Genomic DNA, 14,443 nt, shown 5'->3' with positions numbered 1-14,443 from the left:
TAGACAAAGTGGGGTTAATACAAACATTTGTGATTTTATTAAAGGGTAAATAGGAGATACTTATATTATTCTTGTAACAGTTCTATAATTCCAAAACTATTTCAAAATAAAAGTTATAACATATAAAGTAATATTAAGCAAATCAGAAGAAAGAAGTACTAATCTGGGAAACAAAAAGAAAACAAAACTAAATTATAAATACAAGTTGATACTATTTTTTAAAGTAGACAAAAATCCAATGATTTTTATTTAATTTTAAAAAAGGAGGAAATGTAAATAAATATTGGCTTGCAGAAATAATGAGCACACAAAGATAAATAACTACTAGATTGAAAACATCCATGAAATGGTTAATTATTTTTTGGAGAAAAATGACCAAAATTAACTAATGAAGCAGAAAACCTTAATAGACCATTAACTATCAAATGAAGTTATAATGTATGTCCTCCAATTTTGTCTCCTGGGATAGATACTGTTGAGTTCTATTACATTTTAATGAACTGATAATGCCCGAAGAAACTATTTCAACCATATGAAATGAAATAATTTATTTTATGATGTTAATATGTCACTGATAGTGAAGTCTCCAAAAATTAGATAAGAAAACTATCATTCAAATGTCCTGTGAATGTAAATGTGCAAAAACCTGAAATACTAGCATACTATCCAGTTAAATAATTATATTATGCACTTTGAGATGAGGCTTTTAGGACATTTAAAGAATGTATTAATGCAATAAATTGTTAATATCATTAAATAAATCACTGAAAAAATAAAGTGATAGGTGCTAATAGTATTTAAGTTTTAAAGCATGTTGTAGAATTTTCATAAAATGGTACTATTTTGTGTGTTTATTATGGTCTATCAAATAAAACAAACAATAATTATTTCCATCAAAATCATGGTCATGTTAGAATACCATTTATATGACGCATGTTCTTTATGATTCTTGTGAACATGTAAGACATTAAGTAAAATAAAGGAATGCCAAATTATAATTATTTTCTAATGATATGATTTTATATAATATAATAAGATGTTTACTTTTAAAAAAGGTAGACATTCTGATACTGGGTTGTGTAATTTCTTCCCAAAAATCTTGTCTACCTGGAACCTGTAACTACAATGTTATTTGGAAATACGATTTGCAGATATGATGAATTAAAGTGAAGCCATACTTCATTAAATATGGTCCCTAACTTAGTGACTACTTATAAAAGGGAAATATGGACATAAACACCCACAGAGGGAAGATGATCTGAAGACACACAGAGAACACCATGGGATTGGAGTGATGTAACCATGGCCAAGGAGTGCTCAGATTGTTGGTAATCACCAGAAGCTGAAAGAATCAAGAAAGGATTCTCCCCTACAGCCATCAGGGAGAAATGGACACTGTGACACCTTAATTTCAGACTTCTAAATAAATTAAAATAATATAATGATTATTGATAACTTGCTTTAGGTATCATTTCCCAATTCAAACTCTTTTGTAGAATATAAACTGCCCAAATTCCCTACCAAGACCTGAGAAGCAAAGATGAGAAGAGATCAATAAATTACTTTCATTAAATAGGTATCTAGAGGAGGAAATATCTACAATGCTGTAAGGGCAGGATGGGCACTGAGCAGGTTTCCTAGGATCTGAGCAGACTGGGGTAAAGGAGAGTCCTGGAGCCCTCGATGGGTTTCTCAGGCTTTTATTGAGCTTTACATGTAGTATGGCAAAAAGGTACATAGCAGGCAGGGGTGCCAGGGCGCCAGGAGGACATTAGGCCTCCAAACCCCCAGCAAGTCTTCATTCTGGGATTCTCTGGCATTCTTTCTCTCCTTCTCACTGTTGCCTCTCTCCTGCTTCTGCTTCTCTTGGTGACTATCTCTCAATACTCCTCCCTTGGCCCACAGAAGTAAAGAAATCAGCTTACAACAATGTAACAACTGTAGGTAGCCCATCAGGCAGGGAAATCCTAATGGTGGGAGGGCAGAAAAACCTGAAAAACCATTTACCCTACAAATGCTAAAATATTTTCTCATTGATTTTGTGACTTGAATCACATATGTGAAAAATAAACTTACACAGCTGTGGAAATAACTGTGTGTATGTAACAAACTTAAATAGTCTGTTTTAATTTCGCTGTTAAGGTAGTATTTTAGATTTTGATGTTATATGATGTGGTGAGATCACTATAATTTTGGAATGCAAGCCTTAGTGTCAATTAATTTCCTCTTTCTTTCTGCTATCAATTGGGAAATATTTTCCAGGTACATCCAGTGAACGCTGTGATTTTGAGTTTGACCTTTGTTCCTGGGAGCAGGCACAGGACGATGACTTTGACTGGACTCTGAAACCTAGCAGCCTTCCAGCTATAGGCACAGAGCCAGCTGCTGACCATACCTTGCGAGATTCTTCTGGTCATTACATCTTTATCAAGAGCTTGTTCCCTCAGCAGCCCATGAGAACAGCCAGAATTTCAACCCCAGTTATAAGTAGAAGAAGCAAAAATTGCAAGGTATGGAGAGAATGCAGCTATACTGTGAGTGATTGCTGATAGATAAGAGTCAAATACTAAAAATGGAATGGTCAGGATCAGAGCAGAAGTGTGTTTAAATTTATTCAATTTCGTATATATAAGGGATGGGGCTAGGGAGAGGGTGCAGTAAGGATGGCAGTGAAGGAGCTATGCTATAGATAAATTCCATAGATGCTGGAATTTTGTGATCCACTGCAAATTTTCATTCATAGCCATGAATACTACAGTGGAATAAAAATATAGTATCAGTTACTTTCACTTAAATTTCATACTTATTAAAATTATGGGAATTTCACCATCAGAAAAAAAATTAAACAAGTAGCACATAAATGTTTCCAGAAATTAATATTAGAGATAGTTGGAACCATGATAAAATAATTTAAGATTCTTTAGGGTAAAGGAAAGACTGAACTTTATCCTAAAATATTCATGGACTTCTATGGGCAGGAAGGAAAAATGATTTGACCATTAGCCCATGGTCTAATGGGCTGAAGAAAATGTTTGTATATTATTAAAAATAAAAGAACATTATGAGATGCTCAGAGAACAGACTTATAGCAGCCTCAGAGAATCACTATGCATTTGCAGGAGCTTCTACTCTTCCCATTTATAGATCACTGGATTATTTGTTTCTATTCCCTATAAGATTTGAGACAGGTAGGCAGGGAAATGGATTCAGATTTACATGTAATATAAATTAAGTTCTCCGAGATGACTGCGTAAGAATCTAGCTGATTGATTCACTGATTGGTTAACTGATTGATTAATATATAAATGAATGCATCTTTATATGAATATATGTGGGTATGTATATATATATAATATGAGTGTATGTGTATATATTATATATATATATATATATATATATATAAAATGAGTAATGGGCTCACATATTCTGGCAGGTATGTATCCCAATGTCTGAACACCAAAAGCAGAGCAAATTGTATTCAGGAAGTTGCTTGCTTACCAAAGATTCATACTGGGGGACAGTATCATGGTTAAAATCTTTATTATTTTCAAATTACAACATTTTTGTATACCTACCACCATAATAGATAGAGCACAAAACCTGGAAAAGGGGCTTTACATTTTTGCTCAAAAATCTTCCCTATTGTACATGCACTGATTATAGATACTTGTTCCTCTGTTTCATACTGACAATCTTCAAAGTAATCTATCACTGTCACAATGTTCATGCGTGTTACAACTTCAGTTTGTTGTCAGTGTTTTCTGTCTCATCTTGTTTCATATTTTAAGTATCAGGGATTGATCTCTCTCATCAGGCACATATGATAGACAGCATTTCCTGTAAGTGTGTCATGATCAAATGAGAGTTTTGGAGAGATAACTCTAAAGCCTAAACTCTAGCAGTGTAGAATGGATATAACAAATCATGCAGAATAATATTAAACTTTAATTACTGTGGCAAGAAATTGAGTTCTAATCAAATATATTTTTGTTTTCACTATCTTCCAAATCACTTGATACTTCCTCAAAGATAAATCCCATCAATACTAGATTTTGTATATGTGGTGTCTATATCTATAAATCTATCTCTTTACTTTCACAGATATTCTGAAAGATGCAGCTTAATTCTAGACATTAAAAGCTAATTAAAATTAATCACTAAATATATAAATTTCCAGTTTGAATTCTAAGCTTTACTATTTAGATACTTCTGAAAATGTTCAGAAGACTTTTCCCCCCAAACTAGCAACTAAGGATTTCATCCATCTATATTTTCTTGGTCCCAGAACTGCAGTCCCCATTGTTTAAACAACTGTGTGAGAATAATGAAGTATGCCTAGAAGAAATGTCAAAAAATTAATGATGAATGGTTCATTTTATGAATATTTATGATATAGATTGAATACAAAGAAGTAAGGAAAGGTCATGCTTGGAATGATTGGGTCTCTCATAGAGAAAATATTTATCAGGTCAGTGGACTGGCCCCCAACTTTTCATGAAAATCCTGTCACTTGACCTGTGTGATACTTTCAAGCAGAAAAAAGTCCACTTGGAGATTTTTCTGCCTTTTAAGGGATTGATTGTGGGAGGGATACAGAGACTGATGAAGGAGGAGACCAAACCTCTGTGTAATTTGTAATTGCCAGTGCAAATAATTATTCAGAAGAATTCAGAACTTTGCAGAATTACTCACTTGCATTGCCCTGTGCTTGCATTGCTACTGTTACATAAAATATATGCCTCTTGTTTGTTGCACAAGTAAGACAATACAAGGTGGAACACTGCTCAGACCATACTTATGACTGTAAGAGATCAAACATGGAAACTACATCACTGGACCATTTCTTTGGGTGCTTGTTGATTTGAGACCTCAAGTTGGCCCCAGGTCCATTTTGTTTGTCTCTCTAATGAATCATGCCAGGTTTTACCAGTCCTCCCTAGACAGATTGCAATGGTTCTAAATCCTTTGTTGGAAAGGTGAGTCAATAGAAAAAAACATTTTAGGTTATTGAATATTATCTGAAGAGTTCACAGGTAGAATGTTTTGGTAGAGTCACTACCTATTCTTAGTTGATGCTTTTTGAGGGAAGCATTGCATATATTGTTTAATCACATTCTTTACCCTTTAAATATGTTCATTTTTCTTTCTCTAGAGTACAATATTTATTATTACTAGTGTTTGAAAAATATTTTTCCTGAGTGAAGACCACTCACAATTACTGTTTTTCCTCATTCATGCAGATGAGAAGACAAAAGCTTAAGTGTTTTTGCAATGTATAGTTGAACCTGAGGGTTTTGTGGAGCTGAAAATGTGTTTTTATTAAAAAAGATTTATTTATTTATGCATACAAGAACTGGGGTACAGGCCAGAGGCGTGGAGGGTGAAAGGATCCACCAGAGACAGAGTGGGGAACAGAACAGGCAGATTGACTGAAATACACTGATGAGGGAGCAACGGGCGAGTCAGGAGAGGTCTGCTGCACAATGTGGGTAGCTCTCTGGCTGGGGATCGAACTCATGCTGCAGTGGCCGGGGATTGCTTCATAGGTTGCATCTTAACCCCTTGTGCCACCAGGGAGGCCCCTCAAAATGTGTTTTGAGTGTAAGAGTATAGTGGAATAAGCAATAGTACTCCGAAGAAAATGATTAGTCTTATGAGATTGAACATTATCTTCTTTAGTCCCTGGCATTTTGTAATTGTGAAAAGTCTTTTTATGTAATGCCTGATTTTAAATAATATTTTATACTTTTGACAGTGAACTTTAAGAGCTTATTGAGAATTTCTGCCTTTAGAAATCATAGAAAGAAAAATTCTGTTCATTTTTTCAACTAAATTTCTTTTGATTCTTAAATATACTATCTTCCATATATCACAAAATATGATTTAAGGCTTATCTAACTAACTTCACTCAGTGTTAGAGTACTCACAGAGCAATAAAATACATATATTTAATAGTTTTCCTATGTTAAGAAAGTGGAAGGCAGTGTGATATAGTTGGAAATACAATGCAATTAATTTTACTAATTACATAAAATATTCCCATTCTTGGTTACAGATAAATTTTTATTATCACATGTATGGAAATGGCATTGGGTCACTCGCCTTGATCCAGGTATCAGTCTCAAATCAAAAGAAGGTTCTACTAAATCTTACTGCAGAACAAGGCAATTTCTGGCAGCGAAAAGAACTCTCACTGTCTAGTGATGAGGACTTCCACCTTGAATTTGAAGGTAGAGCTGGGAAAGGCCACCGTGGTGACATTGCACTGGATGACATTGTGCTTACCAAGAGTTGTCTGTCATCCCATCACTCCATGAGAGAAAAAGTGTTCCTTCTAACAGGTACATTTTAATTTATGTTTGTTCTTTTTACAGAGTGAAAGGTTGGAAGGAGGGATAGATAAAAAAGTGACATAAGTACCGAGTAATTCATTGCTTTCATGAGGAAAAAAAACCTTTTTGAATCTAAAAAAAAAAAAAATAATAAGTTTTGAGCCTTTCCTCATAAAATTGCCTTCCAAAAGTTTTCTACAAGCTTTAATCTATTTACCAGTGCCTGAGTTCTCTGTTTAGTCAGCTTTTTATTTTTTTAAAGATTTATTTATTTATGCATACAAGAGCTGGGGTATAGGCCAGAGATGCGGGGGGTGAGAGGATTCACCAGAGACAGAGTGGGGAACAGAACAGGCAGATCGACTGAAATACACTGCTGAGGGGAGCAGTGGGTGAGATAGGAGAGGTCTGCTTCGCCATGTGGGTTGCTTCCTGGCAGGCCAAGGATCAAACTCGTGCTGCAGAGGCTGCAGGAATGCTTCATAGTGTGGTGCTTAACCCCTTGCACCACCAGGGAGGCCCCAAGTCAGCTTTTCTGAGATGAATAAAAGAGGACTATTGTTTTCAAAATGTAATCCTTAACCAATATCATTTCACTCCTAATGAAATTTAAGAATGCTAAGAACAGTTATTTTATCATAATTAGACATTACTATGGTTGTATTATTTTATTCTCTTTAGACCAATTGGGCATTCCAGTTTGAATGGTTGAGTTTTTCTATTTAATTAGTTTAGATGATAAAATATGTCTGTGTAGTCCTTTTTATCCAAAATGACTTTAGGAAATTTATCTAAAGAATTATAGTAAAATTTTTATTTAATAGATGTCTAATGTAATATAAATAGTAAAAATCTTGTAGGAAACACAAACAGTAAAAGCTATATAATATATATTAGATATGAGATGGAATAAATACAATATAAATTATTAAGATGAACAAATTTTGTTGATTGATAATATTGCATCTGTTAATATTTAAACCATGAGTTTAATATAGGAAACGAAAGTGCTGTTTCATTTTTATTTTCTATTTTATTTATTATCCCTTATAACTGAAGAAAATAAAAGTGTTTTGAAAATTTTTGTTTGTCTTGGCTTTTAACATAGTGGATAGAATATGGTTCGTTGCTATTTTTATCTTTATTTCCTTATTCATTTCAAAGAGAATATTTTAATTTTGTTAGGAGGAAATCCTTAGATAAATGTTTCCCAGTTGACTGCTAGTTAAACTATTTGTCTGGTATATTTCTAGCACTATGAAAAATAGTATAGAGGAAAACAGACATCTCAAAACTGTGTTGAGATACAAGTATGTGTATCTTGAACAAAAAAAAAAATGTTAGAATGCTTAATTTGGTCTTAATGAAAGTTGAGCCAAAGAGTTTAGTGATATTAAGGACAGCTAATCAAAATATGCAAATCTCAAATTCAAGCCACATATATAATTTTACATTTTCTAGTTGTTATGTTTAAAATTTAAAATTAATTTTAATAATATAAATTCATTAACTTGATAGGTGCAAATACTATCAATTTTTTAACAAGCAATATAAAAATATTAGAGTTATTTTGCATTCTTTTCGACCATCATTGATTGTGACAGTAGGTCATTTTCTGGTCTGTCCCAAACAATGGGGCTCTATTATTTGAGGCGAAGTTGGTGAATTTTCAGCAATTGCAGCTATGTATTTTCTTTAATTGAACATTGGTTTACAGCACTGTATATCATTTAGGGTAGTAGGGTCACACCTCCTCAGAGAACTTCACCACAACACACCCACTAATAAGGCATCCATAATCCTTTACAGAGACCAGTGGGTCCTATCTCCCCTATATCCCCATCCCCAGTTCTTTCCCCCTCTACTAGTCTGAATTCTGGAGTCATACTTGTTTTGGTGTAGTTTTGTCAGTATCTCGTTTTGTTCTCTGTATATCACATATGAAAAAATCATCCAGCATTTGTTTTTCTCCTTCTGGGAGCATAATCCTTTATAATTCCATCTAGTTGGGGCAAATGTCAAAAGCTCATCATTTTCAATAGCTGCAAGTAGTATTTGATCATGTATATATACCTTAGGTGATGAAGATGTTTGAAAGTAACCTTCATTAATTTGCACTTTATTAAGAACATGTTTTCATATGTTTGGCAAAATTAATTTTTTAGAGAGATCACAAGCATGAGATTATTTTAACTGCATTATAATCATCCAATATTATCATTTATGAATACCTTTATAATGAAATATTTCTGTTGTGATATGAGTAGTATGTGTGTATCTTTTAAATTTTTAGTGAATCATAATTTCTCACTACAACACTTGGGACATTTGCAGTTTAAAGAAAGGTAAATGTTATTACATTCCACAAGTAGTTGTTACATCCATTAAACTTTTGGAAATGACTCTAGTTTACGCAGACTTTTCATCTATATTAATGTGCATAGACTAACAACTCCATTAAGGACAGCTTAAAATAGAAAAGACAAGAGGCGGCAAAATGTGTATATTTAGGAAGATGCTACTGAATCTGGAATCACTGATTCTAATTAGTTAAATAAGACTCAGGATTTTATTAGCAGAAGTAATATTAAATTATTATTGAGTCTCTAGAAGTTATATTTAAGAGCTTATTTTGATGGCAATTTTGTTAATTGCTAAATGATGATGGGTAAAAATAATTATTTAATGAATTTTAATAAGAAAAAGCCAGGGTTCCTCTTCTAAATGTCCATATGCTAATCCAACCACTATCACATTCTTTATGTTATTGTAAATACTTTAAGTATAATGAAGACAGGTATCAAGTCCTACTTGTGTCTGTGTGTGTGTATGTATTTTGAATCACTCAGTTATTTTCAAATATTAGTTACACACAAATATATTGTGGAATAAAACAAAACCAACTTTTACTTTCAAAAATGTAGGAAGGCAGCGGAAACTAAGTGGATTAGCACCTCTTTGAGATGACTCATTTCATTAAAATATTTGGCAGTAGTTTAAGAGACTGAAGAGAATGTTGACATACTAACTCAGGCAGAGACCTAAGTTAGGGAAAAATGGCTGATTGTGCTTGGTTCTATAATTTAGTGAATTCTGTATATATGTTTATTGCAACATGCCTCTGTTCAAGGTTAAGGGATAAATTTGGATCTTTGCTCTGCTTACTACCTGCACAGTGTTGCCTGATCTACTTAACCTGTCAAATACATATTTTCCTTGTCTAAACTGGGTTTACTTCTGAGTGATTCGAAAGGTAATTGAGATAATAATATATAGTATGTTTCAAACAACACGACATACTGTCATTGCTGGGGAAATCTCATTTCCCTCTTCCCTTCTGGGGATATTATAAAATTATAGTATGTATATGTTGAAAATTTACTAAAATCATGTGTATCCTTGTTGTTTTTCCTATGTCATAGTCTACCCATTGTTCAGAGCAAGAATTTAGATATCCTTTGCCTCTCCTAATCCCAAAAAATTGCTTTCACAAAACACCTAAAATATCTAATTGCTAAATTTCATATATTATTTATAATAAGAAGAGAAAGGAAATAAGACTGAGATTTACAGAAGGTGATGACTTGATTTGGTTTAATGTGGTTTTTGAACTAGCATTCATCAAATTCATAGAATGCTGGTATATTTCCTTTCTGATTTTTTAAATTTTTGGGTGGGGGTGGTTAGGCACTAACAGTTATATTGAAAATATATTTAACTTACTCATAACTCATTGGAATATTTTGTAATTAGTGATTGTACATGAAAAATTAGATCACAAATACAATTGGTAGACAAAATTGTTTTGAAAATTTCATGTTTTTGCTTTGGTTAGGAGCATGACAGCAGCAAATGCACCAGGAGCCACTATTTCCTTATGCAGTTGTCCTGAATATGTTTCTTCAGTGTCTTTCATATGTAGTTATGTTTTTGTCTAATGAACAACTTGAAAAATAGGTGCCCCTAGTAATAAAGAAAATTGGGGGTACAAAAGTAAAGCAAGTGCAACAGAGGACAAAGGGGAGCTGTCTTTTGATCAAGGAGAGCTGTCTTGAATAGATTGAAAAATAGTTGACGAGCTTTTCAAATATCTTATTGTGGTTTTCACAATTAAGTTTGTTCTTGTAAAAATGTAATGTTAGTCTAAGGAGGACAACAGTGGAAACTAAAAGGACCAACTATTCAGAGTGATAGACATCACAGGCTTAAAATAGTATGTGGCCCTTGCAAACACAGTGATAAACATAAATATCTTTTTTGGTGTTTTACTTATATTTTTAGAACAGATACATATGCAATGCATTATAATTTTCCCCATTTAAATAATGGGAAATTAACTATGGATATAGCATTTCAAAGTGGGACATCTGATTTTTAGAAACATCATCCCTAAGTATGTCAGAAGGGGCTGTACTTATTGTTAGACTTTACTGCACATGATAGTAGATATGTTCAGCCAGCACTTGGACTTGTGAATTCAGAGTTGAATGACAAGGACTAGATGGTCTTTAAAGTCTGAAAGCTGTTTATTTTATGTTACCTAAATCTTTTGAAAAAATGCATGTCTTCTTTTTGTAAATATAATAATTAATAGACAAACTAATTCTACAGCCTCTTTCTCTTTAATGCAAGAATTTTTCCTAGAGTCGTCCTGCTCTTTTTGATATTTGTCTCAAAGAGAACAACAATTTCCTCCCCAGGGTAACTAGCTGTCTGTCCATCCCTTCTCTTTCTTGTGTTCCAAATATCTCTTTTGCTACTGATTACTGTATATTACAAATTTCCTTCTTCCAGTTTCAGATATTATAGAATTGGTATTGTACAAAATTACATAAATCTTGTATAAAGAAACTTTCTAGAAATCCTGGCCAATATTTTACAGTATTTAAAATTAGTTTTTGATATCACATAACATAATAAATCAGTTTTATAAATATGTATTTAGTAGCTACTCTCACATTATTTATTCCATGCACCAATTTTAAATACATGGCACCATTATATCTGCTTTAAATATTACAGAATGTTTTAGTAAAATGTAATAATGTTGCATATTGTTAATCATATTATATATTGTCTTGTGGCATATTAGCTAATATAGGCATAATATCAATTTAAAATTGTTAGATGTTAAGGTAACCAATGAATTTTCATTAAAATTTATTCCCCCATGTAAGTTTATTATAGTATGATTATGACATAAATTAACTAAATAAATGCAAGTATTGCCATTTAAATAGGATGTCATTTTTACTGAATCACCCAAGAGCAGAACTGTGATAGTCTACGATTTGTTTTGTAATGGCCATTCTTTTCTTTTACAATAATAAAACTCCCAGCATTTAGAGTGGCATGCAGCTAAGCATTTCTCTGCTGCAATAAATGGAAAGAAATATTATTTCCATAGATTGAAAGACTCAATAATGTATTATGGTTTTATGGAATGATATTTAACATTTTATGCCATTTAAAAGTGTAATTTGTTGTTAATGGAATCTTTTTATAATTTCAATTTCTGTTTATTGTTGCTAGGGCTTAGAAAGCAGTTTTTCAAATATTACCAATGTACATAGTATGGGTAAAGGCATTTATTTGGTCATATTTTCTTGATAATGTTTCACAAATTTTGTGGAAAGAACATTTCCTATCATTTGAAGGTAATGCAAATGATGTTTATAAATGGTAACCTTAATAAAATTCTAGCTGTACTTTTTATTGCGATAATGTTGGTTTATAACACTGTATATGATTTAGGGGTCTAAATCTTGAGATGCATGTCACTATATCATTTCTGCCAACAAAACACTGATAATTCTTCACCATAGTTCACCGGGTCCCTGACTCTCTTTGCTTCCACTCCATAGTTCCTTTCTGGTAGATTCAATGAATCTGGTAGATTCATATTTCTAGGATTTCTTTTGGTTTGTCTCTACCCGTTCCTTTGTTTTGTTTCTTGACATTCGACATGTGAGTGAAATCATCTGGTATTTGTTTCTCCTTCTGACTTATTTTGGTTAGTATAATCTCCTCCAGTTCTAGTCATGTCTCAAATGGCAAGTTTTCATCTTTTTTTTTTTTTAAAGATTTTATTGATTATTTATTTATACAAGAACCAGGGTACAGGTCAGATGGCGTGAAGGGTGAGAGGATTCACCAGAGACAGAGCGGGGAATAGAACAGGCAGACTGATGAAATACACTGCTGAGGGGAGCAGCGGGTGACACAGGTGAGGTCTGCTGTGCCATATGGGTTTGCTACCTGGCCAGGTATCAAACTTGTGCTACGGTGGCTGCTGGTAGCTTCATAGTGCTGAGACTTATCCCCTTGTGCCACCAGGGAGGCCCTGTAGGGCCTGTATGTTTTCACTAAGTTTGAATGTCTAGCAGTGCTCAAGGAGTGATGGGCACAATACACAGAGAGTGAACCACCACACAAAAGGCACCTTGTATTGTTGCCCAGCAGGGAAGACATTATACAGACTGTGTGTCCCTCTTTTTTAAACAATAACCACCACCATGTCAAAGCCATTACTGTCACTGTAGCTGCTGCCATCATAATCAGTCATGAGACCCTGACTACTATGAATAACTCCCTTGGAACCTGTGACAATGAGTGACAATGTGGGGATGAGTTATACCCAATTGTATAATATCTGACTCTCTTCCATGCATGCTCAGAACTAACAATTTTCATTTCATCTGATTTTTCCTATGGAAAGGAATAGAGTACCTCTTTTCCATGCCAATGGCTGCCACTCTTCCTCTGACTAACTCCATGGCTGCAGAAATCCTGGTAACCATACCAGTGGCTTTGGGATTATGTGCCCCTGTCTGTACCACTGTTCAGAGCAGTTCTTCTGGTAATTTTTGCCATTCATGGAAGATCTGGTGCCTATGAGCAAGAAAAGATTCCTTTGAGGTCATCACAGCTATAATAGATCATGATCAGGCTTTGAACCAGGAATTTAAAGTTCTAAGCCAATTCTTTCTTTTAATTAAACTCTCTAGTTACAAACTCAACTGAATTTAAATCACTCCTATAAGGCTGGAATTTGTAATGCTTCTTTCACTATCTATGGAAATCCCTACTTGGGCATCTGTAACATTATCCCTTTAGTAGACACTACTTTTCAAGTAATATTTAAATTATTAATATTTGAATGTTATTACTAATATATGGATATTTGAATAAATTATTGCTTTCTTCTAATTGTAGCAGATCCTCCCTCCTAATCTAATCAGATCTTGTAAATAATACAGATAAGCAGAGATAATAAAAAATAACAATAAAATTGAGCAAGGACTTAAAGGGGACTTGGGAACTAGTGTCCTTCAAAGAGCATTCCATGCATGGGAAGGTGAATGTACCCAAAAAGAATGTGTTTGACATATATAAAAAGAGATTAGTGTAGCTGGAGACAACTTGGAGGTGGAAAAAATGTATTCAGGAGATCAGAGAGGTCATGAAAAGGAGGTTTTGTTATTATAAGGACAGACTTTTACTGTGAGTGAAGTGGAGAATCACTGCAAGGTCTAAAATAGGGTGACATGGTACAATTTCCATTTAGAAAGGATCACTGTTTCTATAATATAGAGAATATTTGCAGGATATTTAGTCTTGAATATATAGATTTGTTTATGAATGGGATCATAGACCATGATGGAAAATATTAGGAAAAGATGCAGAAATAAATAAATAGAAAGGTGAGCATAGAAGAAGGAAGAGAAGACCAATTTGTGTATAACAGAATAAAGAAATAGGATTGTAATGATGAATGTCATAGATGAAATTAAAATACAATGTCATGTAAACTTTGCATAGATAGCAATTTGTGTTTGTTGAGTGTATATTGAAATAATTTAAATTTTAGTACCTGATAGTTTATAATGATGGTTTAATTTCCATTTAAATGATTATTGTTATTGATATCATTGCATAATTTTCAAAGCTATGTTAAATATGTTTCTTCACATGTGCAATTTGATTCTTAGGAACTCTTAAAAAGCATAACACTATATTTATAATCTCTTAAATAATTTACGAATTTGTGTTTCTCACAAACTTGATCCTTACTGAAATATTTATATTATAAACAAGTTAGAAATTACAGG

General features: G+C 33.2%; 1 protein-coding gene across 1 annotated transcript in view; it reads left to right on the top strand.

The window, feature by feature from the left end:
* Nucleotides 1-14,443, top strand: part of MALRD1 (MAM and LDL receptor class A domain containing 1) — a gene marked incomplete at its 3' end in the record, with an annotated part of 364,653 nt that overhangs the window by 148,429 nt on the left and 201,781 nt on the right. The window contains exons 25-26 of the mRNA XM_084254012.1: nucleotides 2,263-2,510; nucleotides 6,056-6,341. Of these exons, the coding sequence (XP_084110138.1) occupies nucleotides 2,263-2,510; nucleotides 6,056-6,341 (534 nt within the window). The remainder of the gene's footprint in view (nucleotides 1-2,262; nucleotides 2,511-6,055; nucleotides 6,342-14,443) is intronic.

This window comes from Talpa europaea, assembly GCF_964194135.1.
Source record: "Talpa europaea genome assembly, chromosome: 14".
NCBI lineage: Eukaryota > Metazoa > Chordata > Mammalia > Eulipotyphla > Talpidae > Talpa > Talpa europaea.
The sequence above is the reverse complement of the archived record's forward strand: the minus strand, read 5'-3'. Positions and strand labels throughout refer to the sequence as shown.